Below are 22,381 nucleotides of genomic sequence, written 5' to 3' on the forward strand. Positions count from 1 at the left end.
GTGGTCCACTTCATTGATGTAGCAGGGAAAGAGGGACCTAGATTCATCATTGTCCTGCCAGAGAACACCTTGGGCACCAGCGGTCTTCCAAAGTCTGACACAAAGCTGTTAAGTCTGAATCTCTTCTAGGGAGACTCTGCATTGCTATAAAGAACACCAAAATAAAAGATCGCTCACACTCTAGCTCGGTGACCTGAAGAATCATAGTTTTTGCCATCTACTGAGAGTAAATCCCTGCACAGATCACGCTTACAAGCACTGGAAGTGAGAGACATCACTTCTGAACACATACAATTAAACCCAAGGCAAAAGTCTCAAGTGAGGGCCCTAGGATCATCCTGAAAAGACATCGCTCCCTGAGAATCCTCAATATTGGTGCCTCGAACACCAGTGTTTCTCAGTGGGACACTCAGATCATCTTCATCAGAATTAAAGTCCTTTTAAAAATGCAGAATTCTGGGGTACACACCCTCAGAGCCTCCAGAGGTAGGGACCGGTAGTCTGTATTTTCATAGCCACCAAGATCACTAACCATGCTCAGGTTTAGCAGCGCGGTCTACATCGGGTCACCTGAGCATCGACAATGCTGTCTCACGGGGTGGGGGGGCCATGTGTGTCAGGGTGCTTTCCTACCCACGTGTCTCCCCTGATTCTCAGAACTGACAGTGCAGCCCCATTGGGCAAGAAATACCACCATTTCACAATGCATACGCAGGGCGCCCGACTGACAGATACAATCAGTGATAGGAGAGGGGACAAAACTCAGGTTCCTGATCCCTTGTTTCACTTACTGTGGGACAAATGATCAGTTCAAGGGTAATAAATCAGTGAATGAGTGAATAACATGACTCTCGTTAGTCCAATGAGTGCCTGGAAGAGCGAGCCTAGGCACACTGAGAACCATAACAGCCCATCTACTTAATTTCCATCCTCCTCAGATTTATGTAAAGGTTACTTCCACCCAGGCAGTGACTCCTTAAAGGCAAGAATCATGTCTGAACAAACTCTCAAATCCAGAACAGAACAACTAGGCTCTGGAGTCTGTGTTTAGCGAGTGTTGAATCTCAGTGATTCCAGCTCTTACACCTTGCCTTCCATCCCACCCCTCACGATATGGCCCTTATGACCAGTTCTCCCGGGGCTGGGGCCACGGAACCCATTTACAGGACTGGAAGAATCTGATCATATAAACCATCCCCCAGATTATCATCAAGAGTCACCTGCATTTCAGGAATCGGTAATCCCAGAAGCTTTGCAGTTCAGGCAGGTGAGGGACTTTTATATCAGCTGTGTTTTCTACTGTGACTGCCTGGGTAACATCAGACAAGGAATTATCAAAAGCCTGAGCTTTTCCTTTCAGGAATAATCTACTAAACAAATCTCGTTGACCACTCAACAAATGTGATGTAAAGATCAATGATTTACACAAGAGTACAACATTCACTAGGTCGTTGATTTTGAATCCGACAAAAATCATTTGAGAAAGATTGACAGAAGGTAGCTTTAATGCAAATTTACGTATTCTTACCTTTCAGTAAATCATCTTCCCCTACTTATCACTTCACCCAAGTTTAAAAGATGTTTGAGAACAGGGATGGGTGTGCCAGCAATCTGTGACCCAATAACCTAAAATGTCACCTAGGAAAAAGAGGGAAGTAACATATTTTTAAAAAGTATGGTGAGGACAGCAGGGCCATCCCCCAACTCCACACTAAGAAGCTCTGAGTAATAGCTTTCCTGTCTGCCTGGGGCATCAGCTGATGTGAAAACCCACCTAGAAACACACTGTCCAGCAGCTCTTCCATAACACAGGCTACACTTTCTCAGGATTAAGAATTGGGCCAAGTAACCCCTTCACTGAAGAATAAAGACAAAGGAGAACAAGAGAGTTCTTCCCCTCCCAAGGGGAGAGCCCAGACCTTGGGCTGCATGCACTGAGCCCACCTCCCAGGAGAAGGATAAACTGGAGAAGGACGTCCTGCGAAACTAGGGAAGCAAAGGTAGAGATGGGAACAAATTGACCAGCTTGCCAGGGACAGCCCCCTCCGTTGCTGCATTGGTGGCTGCCTCAGTCCCCTCAGCACATCCTGCCCACCTCCGGTGGCTAAGCTGTCAGAGAAACTGTGCTTTGCAACCTGGGGCAACAGAGGCTGCCCCCAGGCCAAGCTGCTGGGGAGATGGGAGCTAAACCACTAGCTCCCAAGAGGCAGACCCCATACTCTCACCATCACCCCGCCGCCCCCCAACTTAACGCACCCCCGTGACAATATGACCCTGAGATTTGTGACCTGGGAACGAGAGGCAGCAGAGGCCGCCCCCACATCAGGCCTCCAGAGAGATGGGAGGTTATCCTCCAGCTCGCAATAGGCAGTAACCCTCTCCTCTCCACCCCCTGATCTCACCGCACCCACCTCCCAGGAGCAACCTGACCTGGTGTGGTGTGTCAGGCGAATCTTGGGCAGGAGAGGCCGTCCCCAGGCCAGGTCAGGGGAAAGAAGAAGTGGCCCCATTAGGCAGCTGCGACGGCTGGCTGCCCCTTCCCCTCGACTTCATCGCGCCCGCCTCCCAGGAGAAAGCTGACCTGGAGATGGGCATCGGGCTTCTTGGGCAGCAGAGGACGCCCCCAGGATTGGCCGCGGGGAAGAGAAGGGCAAATTGACAAGCTCCGCCCTGCAGGCCCTCTACCCTCGACATCGCCACCCTCGCACCTTAACGGCACCGCCCAGGGAGCCCCTCCCCAGCAGGCTGAATGGGACAGGTGTGTCTGCTGATCTGGGTCAGGAGAGGCCACTCCCACACCAGGCCATCGCGCAGATGGGAGCCAATCTACCAACTCCCCAATACATCCCCATCCCCCCGCATCAGCCACCGCTCCTGCCCCCTGACCTCACAGTGGCCTCCTCTAGGGAGCAGGCTGACCTGGAGATGGACGTCCGGCGAACTTGGAGCATCAGGGACCGCCCCCAGGGCAAACCATGAGGAGAAATGGGAGCAAATGGACCGGCTTCGTGGGAAAACGCGCCGTTGCTTCCACCACCTCAAACGTATCACGCCCGCCTCCCGGGGTCAAGCTGACTAGGATACACGTGTCCCGTAACCCAGGGCAACAGAGACCGCCCCCAGGACGAGCCGCGGGGAAGATGGGAGTAAATGGGCCCGCTCCACCGCTGCAGGCCTCCGACCCCCGCCACCCTTGCACCATGACTACCCTGCCTCCCGCCCCCAGCAGGCAAAGTGGGACAGGGGTGTCCCGGGACCTGGGGCAGCAGAAGCCGCCTGCAGGCCACGTGGTGCAGACATGGAGCTAATCCACAAGCTACCCTGGGGCAGCCTCCCTATCCCCGCAGCCACCAACTTACCAGATCCCTGACCGCACCGCACCCATCTCCCAGGAGCAAGCTCACCTGGAGTCGGACCTCAGGCAAATCTCCGGCGGCAGAGGTCGCCCCCAAGCCAGGCCGAGGGGAGAGAAGTAATGGAGCAGCTCCCTGGAACACATGCCCTGCCCCTGCCGCCTCCGCCGCCGCCTCCCAGGAGCAAGCTCATCTGGAGACCCGCGTCCCGCCTCTAGGGCAGTAGAAGCCGCCCCTGGCTCTGCCGCCGGGAAGAGCGGAGCGAATTGACCGGCTCCCACGCGGCAGCCCCCCTCCCCCCGTGGGCCCCGCACCTTAACGGCCCCGCCCCCACTCCGCACTCAGCAAGCTGAGTGGGACAGGAGTGTCCGGCGACCTGGGGAAGCAGAGGCCGCTCCCAGGCCCAGCAGCCAGGAAATGGCAGCTATTCCACCCGTTCGCCAGGGGTAGCCCCGCTCCGCCCCTCTGCCGCTGCCGCCGCCCGCTGACCTAACCGCCCCACCTACCAGGAGCAAGCTTACCTGGAGTCCAACATCTGGCGAATCTCCGGCGGCCAATCCCCACCCCAGGCCAGGATGCAGGGAAGAGAAGAAATCGACCGGCTTGCCCGGGCAGCCTCCCAACGGCCACCCCCACCGCCGCTGCCGCCGCCCTAAAGCATTGCAATAGCCTGCCTGGGTCAGGCTGACTGCAAGGATGTGCACTTGCCTTCTAATCCTGGCCACGTCCCTGAGCACCTCCCTGCATCCCTACACTCCCTGCACCTCTGAACCCCTGCTACACTCTGCAATTCTGCATCCCTCCACCCCCACATCCCCTGAAATGCCTGCGCCCTCCACAGCCCCTGCACCCCTGTCACCAGTTACACTTTTGCACTGCTTACACTCCTGCACCCCTGCATGTCCCACACACCACCTCTTGGGCCTTTGGCAGAGTCTCTGCTGTTAGACCAATGCACAGTGACTCACTCTTTGCCAGTATATGATGCATCAGTGGACGTCAGGGGTTGCCTGCAGGAAGGTACATGTTCCCGGTCACTAGCCTGGGCCACTAGGGTGATCTCTGTGAGGTCACCCAGGACGAGTTCAGAGATGCTGTTCTCTGGGAAGAGAGGAGTTGAAACCGGTCTTGAGGTCAGAGCTGTGCTCACCAGGCCGTCCACGCTTCATGTTTTACACAGGGCTTCGGAGAAGTGAAATGGATCCGGCCAAGTAAGACCGGCCTGCTGTGCGCCCACCTCTGTCCTGGGCTCTGAGTCAGACCGACTGGCTCCCACACTCAGGGCCCAGTTTGGGCACCTGAATTGTCCCTTTGAGGCATCCCATCAGTTCTCAGGATGAAGTCTGGCTGCTTCCACCCCATGGCCCTCCCTCCTACTGTGCTGGCCTCAGGAAGGTTCCTTATTTGGGTAAGAAGGCAGCCCACACCCTACCCCACCCCTCACCTTTCTCTAACCAAGGCTGGTGCTGTCTCTGTCCCTCAGAGTCTGGGAAGCCATCCCTCTTCAGTTATGTCCCTTCTGAGATGGACTTGTTTCCACTCAATTCTAGGCGAGGATGCACCATGGAATGCACTGGGTAAGAGAACCAAAATAAATAATTTCTTCTGTGAGGTTGTCTGTTTATCTACTGGGGCTGGGCTGTGTGTAGTTTGCTACAGCTAATTGTGTGAGAGGCTAAAACAGCCTGTGTGTCCTTGTTTTCATCTCCCCGCTGTCTTTGGGTTTTCCCTAGACACTCCTGAGACATTTACTTCTTTTAGTTTTATTCCTGTTATTACACACGGGCCCTACTGACATGGAGGTAAGGTGTTGGGGGAGCGGGACAGAGCAGGGCATCTGCAGTCCTGTGATTAGTTCTCATTGAGCCTGTGCCCTGAGCTGTGACCTCTACAAGTTTGTCTCTTTTCCCCCACCCCAATTTGGGTGACACAGAAGGGATTTCCCTTCTCCCAGGTTTGTTAGGCTCTGGTAAAATTATTTCTCATTAAACAAACAAACAAACAAAAAACAGCTTCCCCCAATGAAACAGAATGTTCTGGGTGTATTTCAATACAGTTATTTTCTCCTTTCCAGGCAGGAAGCATGAGGAGTTATCCTTTGACCTTCATTCTGAGAACAGGACACGGTCCTGGATGTAAAATACATGAAAACGAGCATGGGGCCCCTCTGACTGGCCCCCTGGAGTTGTCACACTCTGATATCCCCACACTGAGCCTCCTGCTGGCCTCAGGGACCTGTTAAATCTGCCTGCCCCCGGGGTTCTTACAAAATCTGGTTCTGCCTTGGGAGCTGTGACTCTCCAAGCCTGCCAGCTGTTCCCTTTGCAACCTCTCTGGGTTGGGAGCAGCTTTCCCCCTCAGTTTTCTGGGATCTAAGAAGAGCAGTGGGTTTGCAGCTCCCTCAGATCTGGTGTTATTTTCAGGACAGGAGGAAGAACTTCTGAGCTCCACACGAGCTGGACCAAAGGCTGGAATCCTCCCTTCCTCTGCCTCTGTGCAATCAGTGTCTGTGGTTCTAGCCGAGTTTCTGAAGATGTGGACTTAAACACACATATCCCAGCCCCCACAGGAGCACACAGTCCCATAAATCCGCCTAGTTTCCACTGGTAACTATGGAGCCGATGGGGACACGGGTTTCGGGACCACAGAGGCCTGACTGCACGACTTGCTCCGTGGCCTATTTACGTGGTTGCTCCGGGCCTTGTCTGAAGTGGCTTGCTTACCACACCTGGTACGTGGGAAACACAAAATAAGTACTAGAACCTTCACTTTTTCTCCCTCCAGGGCCTTCAAACGTAGAAAGTAATAAGTGAACTCAGACAGCCTAGTCACCACAATGAGGTCCGTCCAGCCTGGCTCTCCTGAGTGATGGGCACTGACTTGCACCTTAACTCGGAACAGTAGGGGAACTGCCTTCCTCTAACTGGGCCTCTCCCCACACCAGGCACGCCCGCAGCTCAGACGGGGCCAGCTCCCCAACTGAGGTGTGTGCTGGTGGCTTCAGTGTGACCTGGCCCTGCCGGGACATGAACCTGCAGTGAGTGAGGTGGAGGGTCGGGTGGAGGGGGTCCCTTCTGGGGTGGCAGGGGGCCCGGTAGCACCCCTCCCAGCCTGGTGCCTGGGGCTCCCTAACACCTCCTACAGCTCCTGGGTTGGCTCCGGTCCTGGCCACTCCACACACCCTCCCAGTATCTTTACATTATGTCCCTTTTCTGCTTTTATCAGCGAGAAGTGGCTTCTGTTGCTTGCTCAGTGAAACAGTACATCGGGAAACCAGACTACTTCTAACATCAGTAAAATACCAACCTCGGTCAGCTCGCCGGGCAGACCGTGCAGCACAAAGGCCTGAACAGGGCTGTGCGAACGGCTTACGTGAAGGGTCCTCATCATCTGTCTTCAGAGATACAGAAGCCGATGGTTCAGGTAAAACCTCAGGGTGGGATTGAGGAATCCAAAGCTGGTTGGTTTCAAAGGCTAATTGGTCAGACCAGACCCCTGAGCTGTGGTCAGAAGCCTGGCTCAACGTCACGCAGACTCAGCGCCCTAAGTGCCGGGTGGGGCCGGTGCTGTTCCCTTTGCAGGCTCTCGTTGGGGATTCACTGTAGCCCCTTAAATACAGCAGAAATTCCAGCCCCATTAGCCCCCACCCTGAGTGTTCCATGACACAAATCCCGGGAGTGTTTAATTTTCATCTTTGTTTAGGAGGATGAAGGTGGTTCAAGAGAAGACATAAATTCACACTTAGTGACACAAGGTCACAGCCAGTACTTCCTCCACGGAGAGCTATGTGCTCCCACAGTGGTGGCTGCAGGCTGGGCAGAGACCCTCTGCAGGTCCCAGAGGGACTCGCTCCTCTGGCCACAACTCATGGGTTGGACAACAGATCCAGAGGGTGACAGAGCATCTTTCCTGGGAATTTGGAACTGACACATAGAAATCAAGTTCACTCATCTGGGGATTGGCGGAGGGGAGGGGCGGTGGTTGAAAATCAAATGAAACCAGAGCATGAGAGAAAGTTAGAAGTGAAAGAGCGAGAGACAGAGAGACTGAGCTTGTGAGAGCAAATAGTCAGAAAGAAGGCAAACAATCAGGGGACAGAGGAATTCCAGCTCCTGACAGTCTAGTCTGTCCCAGCCCATCAACGACCCCGCGAGATGTTTAATAACATTCCAGTTTTGCAGATTAGGAAATAGGCTGAAAGAGGTGGGGGCTGGGTTTGGGTGCACAGTTAATTCAATTGCCGCTGGACCCCACACTTCCCATTGCCTGAAGGCACCCTAATCCTCACTGGGACCCCTGTGGCCCCCTGACAGCCCAGCACCCTGATCAAAGGGCCCCTGCGGGAGTGGGAACCCCTCTTGAGTGTGGAGAGTTCCCTGCCCCGAGATGCCATGCATCAGCAGGCTCCCACTCACCCCAGGTTAACATCAGCCCAGCACAGTCTCCCGACCCGCTTCCCTCCCTGCCAGGCACCCCCATCCTTACCACCGAGTGTACTGCAGGAATTCAGGCACAGGGATGCCCAAATCAACACGAGCCCACCGGCTATAGAAACAGCAGACTCCCAGCCCCACCTGGGTTGCGAGGGGACAGAAGGTGTCCTCAACTTTCATGTGTCTAAGACAATCTTCTTCAGCTGGAGGTTCTAGAGAAAAATAAAAGGTCCAAAACATAGTTCGGTGAGGAATTCCTCCAAGGACCTGACTCCAGTGTCTACAACAATGTGTACCTACCCCCCGGACTTGGGTGAAGGTGGATTATTGATCAGCACAACCACTGGTGGCCCAGCTCCTTGGCTTGGCTGCCCAGAGGGGGCTGGGGGAATGGGTAAGGCCAGGGCACTCAGGAAAAGCACAGAGGACCTGACCTCTCCCTTCTGCACTCGTAAACCCTTCCCCAAATCTCAAGGCATTGGACAGAGAGCCGCCACAATAATGAGATGCTCCCATCTCTTCACTCACTCCTGTCGGTTCACTTACATGCTGAGCATCCACTGGGTCCCAGGACATGACACATAGGATGGCTGATGGGACAGGCTTGGTCCTTCCCCCTGGAACCTGTTCAATATGATCAAAGAATGATCACTCATAAAGAGTTTCTCAAAATTATACAGAGACCAAAGACCAACTGCAGAGTGAACCAAATTTAAAAATATATATGAAGATCCCCCAGACTCCCCGCCTAAGGTTAACAGCATAAAGCAAAAAATTCTTGCCTTTAATCACCAAGGAAGTTGTCACTCCCTCTCAGGTGGAAAGGAGAGTTATTCTTTGAGCACGTCACAGAAGTGCTCCATCGGATTGGACCAGGGCATCTACATTCATTCAGCAAATGTGTATAAGCTCCTACTACATACGGGAATCTCCTAACTAGACCGTTCCCAAGGCACTCGGGCTTTATCAGTCAACAAAGTAGACATGACTCCCCATCACTGGGGGCTCAGAATTTTAGCAGAGGAAACAGGCAGCATGTTGGGGTAGCAAGAGTTTGGAAAAATTTTTAAAAAAGAGTGATATGAGCAAACTCGGGTGATGGCGGTCGGGTGGGAGGCAGGCAGGAGGGAATAAGGCAATCCTGGCAGATCTCACGGAGTAATGAACTTGAAGCAGAATAGATCCGGAGGAAGAAGGAAGAGCCGGAGCCAGAGGCCCCCAGAGTGAGGGGGAGAGTGTGGGCAGAGAGGCAGAGCACGCCGGGTCCTGAGGCCTTTGTGACGACTTTGGCTCCTAATGACATGGTGACGCGTTTAGTGAGTTTTGAGGGGAGGGGTGATGTAGTCCAACTTATGCTTTTGTGTTTGTGTTTTTTGGGGGGAAGTAATTTATTTATTTTAATGAATGTGCTGGTGATTGAACCCAGGATCTCAAGCATGCTAAGCATGCGCCCTACCACTGAGCAACACCCACCACCCCCAATGTATGTTTTTACAGGCTCCCTCTGACTCTGTGTGGATGAGAGATTGCAGGAAAGCAAAGATGGAAACAGAAGGCTATTGGTATCCAGGAAAGGCTGAAGGTGGCTCTTAGGAGGGCGGGGAGCAGAGAGCAGGTATTTAATCAAGACCGAATATCCAGAATTTTCTAACAAGCTGGATTTGCTGTCTGTGAGTGTAAAAGAAAGAGAGAGAAAGGACATGGTTCCAACATCTGGGCCTGGACAATGGGAGGGATGTCCTCTCCGGATGGGAAAGGGGATGGGAAAAGGTGGGGCTGAGCAGGTGGAAAGGGGCTGGTATCAGCTCAGTTCTTCAATGTCATGGTTAAGGGGTGTGTTACATATTGCCACAGAAGTGCCTAATAGGTAGAGGAATCTGTTTTCTTTTTCTTTTTAACATCTAAAAAATATAATTTAAACATATTAATTGTATTATGTGAATGATTTGGGAATTTTGCTTCATGCCAAGTTATATGTTATATATATCCAAATGGAACATATATCAAAAAAGGGGAGAAATGAGGGCTTTCACATAAACTGACTGTCCGTAACGTAGGTAAAATTTCAATAAAACCAGTCTTCAGGGCAAAAACCTCATCTCGGTGTTACATAAAAATAAATGAAAAACGACTATGTTCATGTACCATTATTTCATGTTACATAATAGCCCCAAACTAACACAGTGTTTAACTATGAGGCTTGTAGAAATACTATTCCCTTTATTCAAATAAATACAGAAGTGCAGAAATGTTCTAAGGTAGAATTAGCATCTTAGTGGAAATAATACATATTTGAGCATTTTACATGATATATATGTACTGATTCAAAATTTGGAAAAGTAATTATATAGTAGAACATATGTATGAATGAGAAAGCAAGATGAATGAAAGGAAAAGAATGTGATGTGAGTCTCAGGGATAAAGGCTCAGATAGAAAGGGGAAATCAGGGAATTTTGGAGAAATCGAGAAATTGATGGCATGCCAATTTCCAAGGCTGGGTTGCTTCCACCAAAGGAATAGCAGAGAGAGAGAGGAGAGGCCCAGGAACAAACCCTGGGGAACACCCACAGTATATGTTTGGAAAAAACAGGAGACATTGGCAAAGGACCAGCCAGCAGGCCAAAAGCAGAAACAGACAGAGTGATGGGCTGGAGGTTGAGTGAAGCAGGAACACGGGGTAGGAAGGATGGAAGAGCTGGGTCAAATGCTACCGAGGGACCAAGCATGATGAGGAGTCAAAATTGACCACTATATTTAGCAACATGGGGTCACTGATGGCCTTGACGGGGCAGTTTCCATAGAGCGAGGGATCAGGCGAAAAGCCAGAGTGGGTGTAAAAGGGGATGGCTCAAGAGAAGATGCAGATAGTGAGTTTAAACAACTCCTTAAAATTTGCTGCAAAGACACAGGGTGGCAATTGGTGGGGGTGAATTAGGGTCAAGGAGAGCTGTTTGTTTAAGAGGATGGACGTTTATATACTGATGGGTGCCAACTAGCAGGAGAACAAAATAGATGAGGCAGTGAAAGAGAGGATGGTTTTGGGAGTGACAACCCAGAGAAGATGGGAGGGATGGGGCCTCGGGGACTTTTGGAGGAACTGGCTTTCGATGCCACTTTTAATAAGCAGTGGGGCACCGAGAGTGAAGGTCACAGACATCAGAAGGCGAGCGGATGTGCTGGGAGTTGCTTGTGAAATTTCTCTTCTGTTGGCTTGTTTGCTTGTTCAAAGTATAAAACTAACGTTACCAGCTGAGGAACAAGGAGGAAGAAAGAGTTACTGGAGCCATGAGCAGAAGATAAGAAAGAGCCTTCCAGAGAGAATGGGACAGTAAAAAGGGCAGGGGGAGGCGGGGGATTGCGCTCCCAGAAAGTTACATTTTCTCTTTGACGTCCCCAAATGTTTGATGTGTTATTACCCTTCCTGCTGTCTACAAAATAAAAATTAATTATGGTTCAGAGGAAATGCTATTTCATTCTAAGAGGCTGCCTGTTCCTCAGGAATGGTCATCTTAAACTGCAAATATTACAAACAATGTTGAAAAGATGAACCTGTGTACCTAAAATCCCCTATTTTCTATTAATCTGTTTACTACTTAGTTCCCCTATCAATAACACATAACAAATACTGCCATGATGGAGGTACATCGATGCTTAAAAGGAAATGAGATCTGTATCCTTTTGCTAAATTCCATGGCTTCCTTAATATGCAGTTCCACTTGGAATTTAGGAATGTCTGGTATAAGAAGTGAGAAACAGTTTGAGAAAATCCCGGCTCAGAATTACACATCACAACCACATCTCACAAGTATACACAGCCGTAAAAAAGTTTAAAAGCAAAACTCCGTAACTACTCTTACAGACCTTTGCAAACCTGGGCCTGCCAAAATGTTTCCAAACTGGAAAGGAACTCCAATTTCTTGCCTGGTACCGGACCAGAGGCTGGCCATCCTTTCCTGTAAAAGTGAGAGAGTAAATAATTTCAGTTTTGCAGATCATTTTGTTGTAACCATGCAGGTAGGCAATAAGAAAGCTAAGAGCACTGGGAGACAGGAAGCAAACGGGCATGCCCACACTCTCCCTTCCACTCACGGAAGCTTCTCTGTGGTGGGGAGGTTTGCCACAATCACTTGCTTCTTTGTTTCCATTGGTTTCTTTGTTTCCACCTTACTGCTCAAGCTCAGAACTTCAGGTGGGCCTGATCCTTCAGCATCCATGAAGAGAAGGCTGAGCGGGGTTGGGAACCCCACCTGATGGAGAAGAGAGATTACTGGGAGGGACATTGTGGAGGCCACCATGACACGAGACAATCACACCTTCCGGGGTGAAAGGGAACGAAGACAAGAGAAGGACACAGTAGTGGGACCCCTAGGTCGCCTGCCAGGCTTGTTCTCCCTCCACGGCAACCATGGGGGCCTGGGGGGTGTTGGGCTTCAGCTACGGTGATTAGGATGAAGGGACTCAATATAAAGGACCCTCCACCTCCTCACTAGGTTCCAAACGGAGCCCCTCTAAGTCCACCCTCTGAGTTTCTGGAAGTCTGCTGGAAGAATACATGAGCAGGCCAGAGCCAGAGCCCAAGCCAAACATGACAGGGGTCTCGTGGGGCTGTAACCCCATGCTCAGTGGTCGGGGACTCCTTGCAAATCTGCAGAAATCCCTGTTCCACCTCATTCCTGGGAGAAACCCCAGATCTCCTCCTGCTCTGTCTGTTCTTCTCTTGAGGCTATTGTCCTGGAGGGATGCTGAGTCCTTGAACCTGGTCCTCCAAACGTACATAAGCAGCCTGTTCAATAAAACAAATTATGCACTTTTCACATTTGCCAGTTTTTTGATTCCAGAAAGGCTGTGGGACTCATTCTCACAGTCTCCTGTGCCGCCACCACATGGTGGCCCTCTGCTCATGTAAACACGATTTTCCACAACCGCACCCTGCCTCCCAGCTTGTCAGAGGGGAGTGTCCCACAAAGACACAGGTGTTTGTGAGGATCCTGTCCCCCAGCAGAAAGCCTGCTCCTGGAGCCACGGACAGGGATCTGGCCTCCTAAGCCGCTCAGCTCTAATTCAAAGCCTAAAGTGGGGGCCCCGAACATTGCTGAATGACTTTCTGAATCACCTGGACAGGAGGGGACTGATTTTCTTTCCAGGAATGGAGGTAGCGCAGCCTCCATTTTCAGGGCTGACCTTGACGATGGATCTAGTTCCCCCGACTGCACCGCAGGAAGGAGAGGCCCTTCCATCCCACAGCTTGGAAACCCAACCCAATGGAGTACTGAAGCAGTGCATTGCTGCCAGGTCCAGCATCCCTGCAGAGTGGCCTCTGCCCTTGAATGAGCCCCTTCCCAGGGCCTTTTTTGCCCGGACACGACCACAACCCAGTCTGTGCCAGTGCTCTGGGGCTCTGCGTGTCCAGGGCACACAGGTGGGACCTGAACCAGGTGTCCCCTGGGCCTCAAGGGAGAGAGGTCTGCTTCTGCATCAGGGGAAGGTGACCCCAAAGGCTGGCAGGACACTCTCAATATGGACCTCCAGGAGCCCTGAGAGCAGTTTCCCTGCAGGTGTTAAGAGCCATCATCAGGAGGGCAGGCCCCTCTTTGTGCAGACCATCCAGCAGTGCTGGGCCCACGTGCTGACCTCAGAAATCTACATGCCCCAGGATACCCCAGGCAACCTCACAACTTCGTCACTTGGTGACCTGGGTACCACGAGCTCCTTGGCCATCCCATGAGGGTGGTCCTAGCAGGCATGGTCTCCAGGTTCTCCCGTTGAGAAATCCCCCTGGGTTTCTGTGGTCACAGAGCACACACCAGAAGATTCTAGTCCTGCAGTGACCCCCACAGCAGTCAGCTCCCCTGTGCATGTCCAGGGACAAATGACAGCAATTTATTGCCAGGAACCGTGATGAACAAGGGGGTGGGATTCCATACTAAGTTCAGGATCCTGGTAACTCACTTTGCACCCCAAAAAGCTTCCATGAGAAATGTGTGTATTGGGATGTCTGTGCCCCTAGAAGAGCTGTTCCTGAGGGTTCCTGGGACCCTCCAGCCCCTCTCAAGGTTCTCAGATCCTGGGTCTAAATTTATATCTGCCTCTTTTGGTGTACGGCCACCTGTGTCTCGTGGTCACAGGTCACTTTATTGCATGACTTGGCATGTTCTTAGTGCTCGTCCTCCACCCCTGCACTAGACTCCCAAGATGTTCCCACTGACCCTTGGCTCCCTGGGTGGCTCGGGGGGCCCTAAGTCTGCACCCTTCACTCTCCTCCTCTACCCCCACCTCTGGGGCCACCCCTAGGTGGACTTGGAGGTGTTTGTGAGTCTTACACAAGGACATGTCTGGACAAAGCAGGACCCCACCCCCGGAAAACACACCTGCTCCCTTCTCAGAAGAGGACCCCACAGCCCCACATTGCCTCCCAGGGGTCTACTCAGGACACAGTCCCCCAGTTCTGGGCAAGGTGTCTCCCTGGAATCCTTGCTTCCAGGAAGAGTCTCTCTGTCCTTCTTCAGAGTTTAGAGGTGTTCCCATGTCCCTGACCACCAAGATGCCCAGCACAGTCCCTTCAGTGACCTGGAGAGACAAGGAACTTATGTGGCCACAGGTCTCACAGGACACACCTGCAGGGACCCCAGGCTAAAGGGCTGTCCTTCTGCCTTCTCAGGTGTGGCTCCCGTGGTACCTTTTTGCAGGGGGCCCAAACGGGGAGTGTGGCCCAAAGCAGTTCATGAGGCTCTCTGGGCAGGGAAGACTTGGGCCAGGTGGCCTTGCCTGGTTTCCCTGCTGGGCCACTCTGAAAACCCCCGCTCCTCTGGCTGTGGCTGGAGGCCCCCCAAACCTCAGGGCGGGGCCCTTTCTCTCAGCCTCCACTGACTCCAAAGCCACGCTGGTGCTAACGAGGGTAAAGAGCTTTCTTGCCTTCTTTGGGCCAAGTTGCCACAGGTGGATGCTGCAGGGAGCTGGAGAGAGAGGTAGCACTTGCTCAGCTGTGAGTGGTTAAGCAATTTGACACCCTGTCAACTAGCCTTAAACATTGGAATGAGGACTTTCCCGGTAAAGCTGGAAGTTACTTTCAGTAACTTGTCTAAAGATTTCTTTTTTTTTTCCACTTAAAGACTCATAAAACCTCTCCCAGGTCATTCCTGGTATGGACCATTATCCAGGGATCAATCAGGAAATGCAGGAGGAGAGGGGTGGGGGTGGGGGAGTGGGGAGGTTAGATCAGAGCCCACGGAGAGGAGATGCCCCTCCCAGGAGCCACACACTGGGCAGTGACTTCTGGCATCCAGCTCTCCTGTTCTCAGGCCCATTCCATCTGCGGGGTTTTCCAAAAACATAATGGTGGAAGGGCCATGGAGGACACCTAGAACTTCCAGAATAGACAGGGGGAGCAGAGTTACCATGCTGGCCCTGGGTTTGGAGACAGACCTGCAGTGGAGACCACAGGCTTCTGAGAAGCCAGTTTCGAAATAAAGGCAGTATGCACTGGAATACCCGGCTCGAGAGAGTGCTTCATCATAGACATGTAATTTACATAGTTCTCACCACTAAATTCTGTGTTCCCAACACGCTACATGAATGACGGCTTCAACACACATTCACTTCTGAGATGTGAACAAGTGTAGAGCCGCTCTTTCATCCAGCATAATGGGCATGGCTACACCTAAGAACACTTACCAAGATTTCTCAGCAAGAGCCAATTTCGAAATAAAGGCAGTTTGTGCAGGAAAACCCTGTTGGAGTGAGAGCTTCCCCATACACATGTAAGTTATAGAGTTCCCCTCACCATGAAACGCTGTTCCCAACATGCTACATGCATGAAGGCTTCGACACACATTCAGTTCTAAGCTGTTAGCATGTGGAGAGCCGCTCTTTCATTCAGCACAAAAGGCATGGTTACACCCAGGAAGATTTACCCAGATTTCTCAGCTGCTTCCTTCAGCCAGATTCAAAATAAAGGCAGTTTGTGCTGGGAAAGCCTGTTGGAGCGTGTTCAGAGCTGTTTCGGGCTCTGTCCCAGCTGGAGGGTGCAAAGCCCAACCTCCAGAAAGAGGGACCAGGACCCCACCCGCCAGGTGGTGTTGCCTTTGTTGGGGAACAGTGATCTTTGGGTAAGATATTTTGCGGCTCTCTCTAAAAACTGCTTTGACTTAAGTTTGCATCCTTGTCACCAGTTCCAGGACAACAGAAAAGGCATACCCTACATCCCTTTGCACTCAACTCTTCCCAAAAGAGCAAATATTTGTCCATGAAAATACCAGCTGCTCTTCTAAGGCCCACTAAATACCCAGCAGTGTGGGCGGTGCACTCTTGATCAGGGACAGGAGGAGAGGGAACAGAGGTCCTCCGGCAGGCTTGGCCTGGTGTGGCAGCTGCGCTGTGGGTGCGTGGTGGGGAGGGAATGCAGGGAATCCTGTTTGAGGGGCCTCTGTGCACGCCTGCATTATAGTCTGAGGTTTCATACAAAGGCTCCAGGCATCCTAACTGATCACATACAGCCCCCACCCTTGGGCTGGAACCACCAGGAGATAAGTACCTGTAACAGGGACAGTGCCTGGTGTGGGGAGAGGTCATGGGACACTCCGGGGGCAGGGGCGGTGGTGCTGGGGAAGGCAGGGGATGCAGTGAAGGGTGGAGGGAGCAGGGTCCTTTGCTTGGGGGTGCGAGTTCTTTGGGAGACCACAGGGCATGGCACACATCATCCCCACCCTATACCCCAAATTCCTAGCCCCGCCAACACAGGGGCTGCTGTGCACCCTCTCAATGTGGCTCTCCTGTAAGACCGCACCCAACCAGGCATCTGGCACCCTGCCCTACCTCCCCTCTTGGGACAGATCCCGTCTTCTTGGAAACTGCCTAGCAGCGCGTATTCAAGGCCGGCAGCCGGCCTGGCGGATCTGCACTTCAGGTGCCCTACCTGGCCAGCCGTGCCTGCCTGGGCTCAGTCCTCTATCTTGCCCACCGGTAGCCTGGGTCCACTTCCGGTTCAAGCGGAGGCCCCGGAGCCCAGGCTGAGCCCGGCACACAAACAGGTGAGGGTGCCCCCGCCCCGCTGCCCCGCCGCCCCGCCCACTGGTGGCAGCACTGCCCCAGCCTCCGGCCGGTGCCACCTGCAGGTGAGGACGTCCGCGCGGCCCCGCCCGCCCCGGCCCCTCCCAGCTGCCCCATAAGCCTCCCCCCACTCCCGTCCTGGCCGCGCCCTGGCTCCTATTGGCTCCGAAAGTTCTGCCCTCGCACGTCTAGCCTCGGGAGGACGCAGACGCAAGCGCTAGGGGAGGGCCCCGCGGCGTTGCCATGGATACAGACGCCGCGCTCCTCGCGGGCCGGCGTGCGCTTCTGGGGCAGGCAGCGGGCTCCGGAAGTGTGCAGCTGCCCGGGACCATGGCGGTGTTTGCTGCTGGGGATGGCGGCTTGCTTGGCCGGGCCACTAGTTCTGGCCGCGTCAGTCGGCGGCCGACATCCTTTCTGGGGCGGCGTCTCACAGACGGTAAACGTACGGCCGTGCCGTTGGCGGGGCCAGTGGACATGGACCGGGGTGGGATCCGGGTTGGTGTGGCGGCCGGGGAGGGCTGTGGTGCCGGGGAGCGGGTTGGGGCGGGGGTGACAGGGCTGGGGCACAGCCTCCGGCTTTCCTCCCCCTCGGGCTCTGGGGCTTGGACCGCGAGTCCGGGTAGCCCTGCGTGGCCGCGGCCTCCCAGAACCCCTGGGAAGGGCAGGTGGAGGACCCGTCTTTTATGAAGCGGGGCCTTACCCGGGTTTTGAAGAGCCCCAGAATCAGATGTTGGAATAGGGTGGTTTATCAGCCTTGTATATCAGCAGGGAAATTTCAGTTCCATCCAGATGTTGGCTCCTTCGATAAAACTCAGGAGTAAGACAAGGGTCAGTGTCAATTAGCAGTTATCTAGGGCTTGACTCAAAATAGACTGTGCGGGGTGTAGAGATGGTAGATGGGCCCTCCCTTTCAAGGTTGGTAGTCTTCTGGGATTAGAGGCCTCAGTTGAGGATTACATCCTCATCTGCAGTAATGGAGGTTGTGGGAAACATTAACACAGAGAAGGGAGGGGTGTTGCTGCGGTAACTCATTAAAGAAGCCAGGACACTTGCCTGGCTCTTGTGTAGGAGAGTCTCGCCTAGGGTAGGGCAGCAGTTATCAAAGTGAGTCCGAGGCCCCTGAGATGCAAGACTATTTTCGTAGGAACGCCGGGAAGTCACCTGCCTTTTGCACACTCTTGCACTCCCGAGTTTCCTGTGGGGTTTTCCAGGGAAAACCTGGTCTGTGATATCACAAAACAGGTAATGTAGAGACAGATAGAATTAAGCTCTCACCAGTCCAAAAGAGATTTTCAGAAATTAAAATCACTACTATTCCTCTCATTAATGATTTTTGTTTAGAAAAATATACTTATTTTTTGCTTAAGAGTATTAATGGTAACATATAGTAGGTTATTATTATTTTTAAGTGAACTCATAAGCATTTTTTAAAGTTCTTATTTAACTTCTAACACAGGAACTATTGATAGATTTAACCTACATAAACAGCAGCCTTTTGAAGTCCTCAGTAATTAAGAGTGTACAGGGGTCTTTAGGCCAAGAAGTTTGAGGGCCCCTGGAGAACGGGTGCTCAGGTACTAGTCAGGTGCTTAGCGTTGATAGACAGATGCCAAGATGTCTTCTGCATGTGCTCCCGGACTCGAAATAATTGGCCACACAGAGATCGGTGGGCAGTGCCTCCACTATACAAACCAGAAGCTGCTGAACGTGTCTTGAGTCTAGGCCATGTGCTGTGCAGAGCTTCCCATTGTATCTGTTCTATCTAAGCTGGGATTCCTGTGCAGAGACCTGGCCCTGAAGACCCGCTCTCCTTTGCTCCCTCCCAGGTACCTTCTGTGTTATGTCAACCCTCCGGAGGGCTTCAGCCTCCGTAGGGGCGTCTGTATCCATATCGCCTTCCTCCTGAAGACCCTGCTGAAAATGGAGGAGTCGGTGCTGGTGATACCCCCTTGGGGCCGCCTCTACCATTGGTAGAGCCTGGACATCCACCAGGTCCGGATTCCCTGGTCTGACTTTTTTGATCTCTGAAGTCTCAACAGAAACATCCCTGACACTGAGTACAAACAGTTCATTGCAGGTGAGATGGTGATCGTTTAACTGGGGCCAGACGGTTTTTGTTCTGGTTCCGATGTGAACATCGGGCCGTCTTGCTTCGGGCTTGTCAGTCTGCTTAGGGGCCGTGCTCATGTTTCCTGCACTGCAGGTGAATTTGGTCTTTCCACAATTTTTCTCAGGAAATATATCTGAAGTGTATGAGCTCTGTGTTCCCTCCCCTCTGAAAACCCTGGCCTTCTGGTGAGATGGAGCGGTGACAAGGAGGCCACTGCCACAGAGGCTTTGTCCCAGCAGGACTCGCTCCCAGGGCATTAAGGGCCATTCTTACCTGAAGGAAAACACGATGTATGTGTACCATGGGCCACGTGCTGGAGAAGGTATGTAACCTCTCATTCAGTATAATTTGGTCCTGTTCAAGCTTCCCATTTTACTTTTTGTAGGAGGTAAGATTTGAAGATTTTCTTTGAATACAGCTATTTAGAGCTTATCTTTTTTTTTAATTGAAATGTGGTTGATTTACAATGTTTAGTTAGTTTCAGATATACAGCTGTTTTGTTAGTTTCAGGTATACAGCATAGTGATTCAGTTGTACATATACATAGTCTATTCTTTTTCAGGTTCTTTTCCATTATAGGTTGCAAGATACTGAACATTTTCTCCTGTGTTCTACAGTGAATCCTTGCTGTTTGTCTGTTTTACATATAGTAGTTTGTAATTGTTAATCCCAAACTCCTAAGTTTGTTTTCTAAGTCTGTGAGTCTGTTTTTGTTTTGTAAATAAGTTTATTTGTATCTTTTTTAAAAATTCCACATATAAGTGATATCATATGTTACTTGTCTTTCTCTGTCTGAGTTATTTCACTTTAGTGTGATAATCTCCAAGTCCATCCATGTTGCTGTAAATGGCATTATTTCCTTCTTTGTTACAACTGAGTAATATTCTTTTATATCTAAATACTACATCTTTATCCAGTCATTTGTCAGTGGGCGTTTAGGTTGCTTCTATGTCTTGGCCATTGAAAACAATGCTGCTGTGAACATTGGGGTGCAGGTATATTTTGAAATTAAGGTTCCCTCTGGATATATGCCCAGGAGTGGGATTGCTGGATCAAATGATGTCTTTTTTTAGTCTTTTGAGGAATCTCCATAATGTTTTCCACATTGACTTCACCAAACTACATTCCAAGCAATAATGTAGGAGGGTTCCCTTTTCTCCAAGCCTCTCCAGCATCTATGGTGAGTGGATGTTTGAATGGTGGCCATTCTGTGTAGTGTGAGATGATAACTTATTGTAGTTTTGATTTGCATTTCTCTGATAATTAGTGATATTGTGCCTTTTTTTCATATGACTATTGGCCATTTGTATATCTTCATTGGAGAATTGCTTGTTTAGTTTTTCTGCCCATTTATGGATTGGGTTGTTTTTTTTTTCTTATTAAGTTGTATGAACTATTTTTATAGTCTACAAGTTAAGCCATGTTCAGTCTCATCTTTTGCAAATATTTTCTCCCAATCCATAGGTTGTCTTTTCGTTTTGCTTATGGTTTCTATTGCTTTGAAATAGCTGATAGGTGTAACTAGGTCCCATTTGTTTATTTTGGCTTTTATTTTCTGTTGCTTGGGTGGATTGCCCTAGGAAAACCCTGCTGAGATATATGTCAAAAAATGTTTTGCCTATGTTTTCTTCTGAGAGTTTTTTAGCGTCTTGTCTGTTTAAGTCTTTAAGCCATTTAGAGTTTGTTTCTTTTTTGGTTTTTTTTTTTAACTCTATTATATCCTTTCGATTTGTGGTTACCCTATTTTTCAAGTATATCAACCCATTACCATATCTATTTCCTTTAGACTGATAATCACGTAGGCTCCAACACATCCTAAGAATAATGAGAAAAAGGAAAAAGAAAGAAAAAAAAATCTATCTTTTCTTGCTACCGTCTCCCTTTCCCACCATTTTGTATTTTGATGTACTTTTTCTTTTTTACATCTTCATGTTTATTGTCTTGTAATTCGTTATGTCATTTCCAATGATGGTTTTCCCATTTCTATAGCATCCTGCTTCCTTTCTGTTTAGAGTAGAACTTTTTAATGTCTCTGTTTGGTTCCATAATGCTGAATTATCTCCCTAACCCCCTCCCCCCTGAGCCTCTGAATACTCAGTACAGGGAAGCCAAACCATCCTAGCCTTCATCGGTCCTGGGATGCAATCTTCAGAGTGGGAAAGAAGAATCATTGAAAAATAATATTCTGTTTGTTGCTTTCTACCCTTGCCCAGAGAGTGAGAATCACCTCTGAAGGCGGAGGAAGAAAGATGGGGGCACGGGGCACAAAGTCTTTTCTCCTTTTGCTACTGAAAAAATGATTTCTTTTGTAATTAGTGATGATGCCCTTTAAATTGGTAAGATCGAGATTCCACAGCGTCAGCGCCTGTGAATAACCAGCTGGGAGAAAGCCCTCCAGGGCCCCTGTAGTGGGAAAGGCAGCCCCTCTGAGCACCTGTTGTTCTGTATTCTTCCTGCCTCCACACAGGTTCGCTAGGCACCATGCAGGACGATGCAGTTCCCCAAGGTGGAGGACTGGGAGACCCCTGCTTGGTGGCGAGCCACAGGGGCCCACACTTGAAGGACAAAGTGAAGAGTAGTGGGACAGGCATAGGAACAGAGGATGGTTGAGACCCAGGATAGTTTCCTGGAGGCCAGCAGGTGAGACTGGCGGGGCAGATGGGGCCCTGGTGCATGGGCAGTCCTTGAGGGATCTGAAGCAAAGATATGAACCAAGATACTGGATTCGTATGGGGGTAAATCGCCCCCTGGAGGCCGCTGGGCAGTGCAGCTGGCCCAGGAGGAGCGGGCACTTCCCCAAATTTGGGTTGACAGATCACAACCAACTCACTGGGAACCGAGAGGTACAGAGATATTGTTAACTTTTTGTCCCTCTTCCTGGAAAAAAATTGCTTTCTGTTGAATAGCCTGTGTAGTTAGTGAGAAATAAAGACATGAAGTAACATTTCCTCAAAAGTCATCCATTGTGTAGTTGTTAATAAGTGTCAAATGCAAACTTGAATAGATTAAATCAAACAGTCATCATCATATTTTAAAATCTTTTAAAATAAAAAATCTTGCTGCCTTTGTTCTTCATTTCAGGGTTCACTTGGTGATAATAGTAACAAAAGCAACAGCAAACCTTTAAAGAATTCTGTCCTGCTGTTCCAGGAACTCTGTGTTCATGACAAACCAATGAGGTGGCACTTTACAGGTAGGACAGTCATTAATCACACAGCTAGTAAATGGCAGGGGTGGGACTTGAACCCAAGCTGTCTGGCCCCAGAGCCCCCTCTCAGGCCCTTCAGTGCAGCTTATCTCTTGGTATGCCCAACACAGGCCAGCATTAAAGAGCAGCGTGACCTTGGCCAAGTCTGCTTCACTGCTTGGCCTCTGTTTCTTCATCTGTAGAATGGGGGTGTGGGCAGTGAACTCTGTGAGCTCAGTGGTCACTTCCTCC

The 22,381-nt window shown here is 50.9% G+C and overlaps 1 protein-coding gene and 1 long non-coding RNA gene across 2 annotated transcripts; one reads left to right on the forward strand and one right to left on the reverse strand.

The window, feature by feature from the left end:
- Positions 1–1,220: 1,220 nt before the first annotated feature.
- LOC140693106 (uncharacterized) lies at positions 1,221–14,642 on the reverse strand. The gene is made up of 17 exons (XM_072957169.1): positions 14,620–14,642; positions 14,156–14,354; positions 12,454–12,570; positions 11,877–12,034; positions 11,649–11,740; positions 8,333–8,410; positions 7,839–7,998; positions 6,660–6,783; positions 4,809–4,926; positions 4,322–4,454; positions 3,875–4,005; positions 3,405–3,594; positions 2,887–2,941; positions 2,431–2,602; positions 1,775–1,857; positions 1,529–1,638; positions 1,221–1,309 (listed from the first exon to the last, which is right to left on the reverse strand). Exons 9-14 carry the CDS (start codon positions 4,849–4,851, stop codon positions 2,510–2,512), a joined length of 645 nt encoding a protein of 214 aa, XP_072813270.1. The 5' UTR covers positions 4,852–4,926; positions 6,660–6,783; positions 7,839–7,998; positions 8,333–8,410; positions 11,649–11,740; positions 11,877–12,034; positions 12,454–12,570; positions 14,156–14,354; positions 14,620–14,642; the 3' UTR covers positions 1,221–1,309; positions 1,529–1,638; positions 1,775–1,857; positions 2,431–2,509.
- Positions 14,643–18,721: 4,079 nt separating this feature from the next.
- Positions 18,722–21,678, forward strand: LOC140693113 (uncharacterized). Its single transcript, XR_012068783.1, has 3 exons — positions 18,722–18,909; positions 19,067–19,264; positions 21,410–21,678. It is a non-coding gene; the product is annotated as an uncharacterized lncRNA (long non-coding RNA).
- The last annotated feature ends 703 nt before the right edge of the window (positions 21,679–22,381 follow it).

Source organism: Vicugna pacos, unplaced genomic scaffold (genome assembly GCF_048564905.1).
Source record: "Vicugna pacos unplaced genomic scaffold, VicPac4 scaffold_19, whole genome shotgun sequence".
Lineage (NCBI taxonomy): Eukaryota > Metazoa > Chordata > Mammalia > Artiodactyla > Camelidae > Vicugna > Vicugna pacos.

Excerpts from the sequence above, each read along its gene's own strand:
- LOC140693106 (XM_072957169.1), bottom strand. The coding sequence starts at position 4,851 with ATGGCTTCCCAGACTCTGAGGGACAGAGACAGCACCAGCCTTG. Across the intron at positions 4,455-4,808 it reads CAGAGACAGCACCAGCCTTG|AGAACAGCATCTCTGAACTC; the intron begins GTTAGAGAAAGG and ends CTCTCTTCCCAG. Across the intron at positions 4,006-4,321 it reads GCATCATATACTGGCAAAGA|GGCGGCGGCAGCGGCGGTGG; the intron begins GTGAGTCACTGT and ends GCAATGCTTTAG.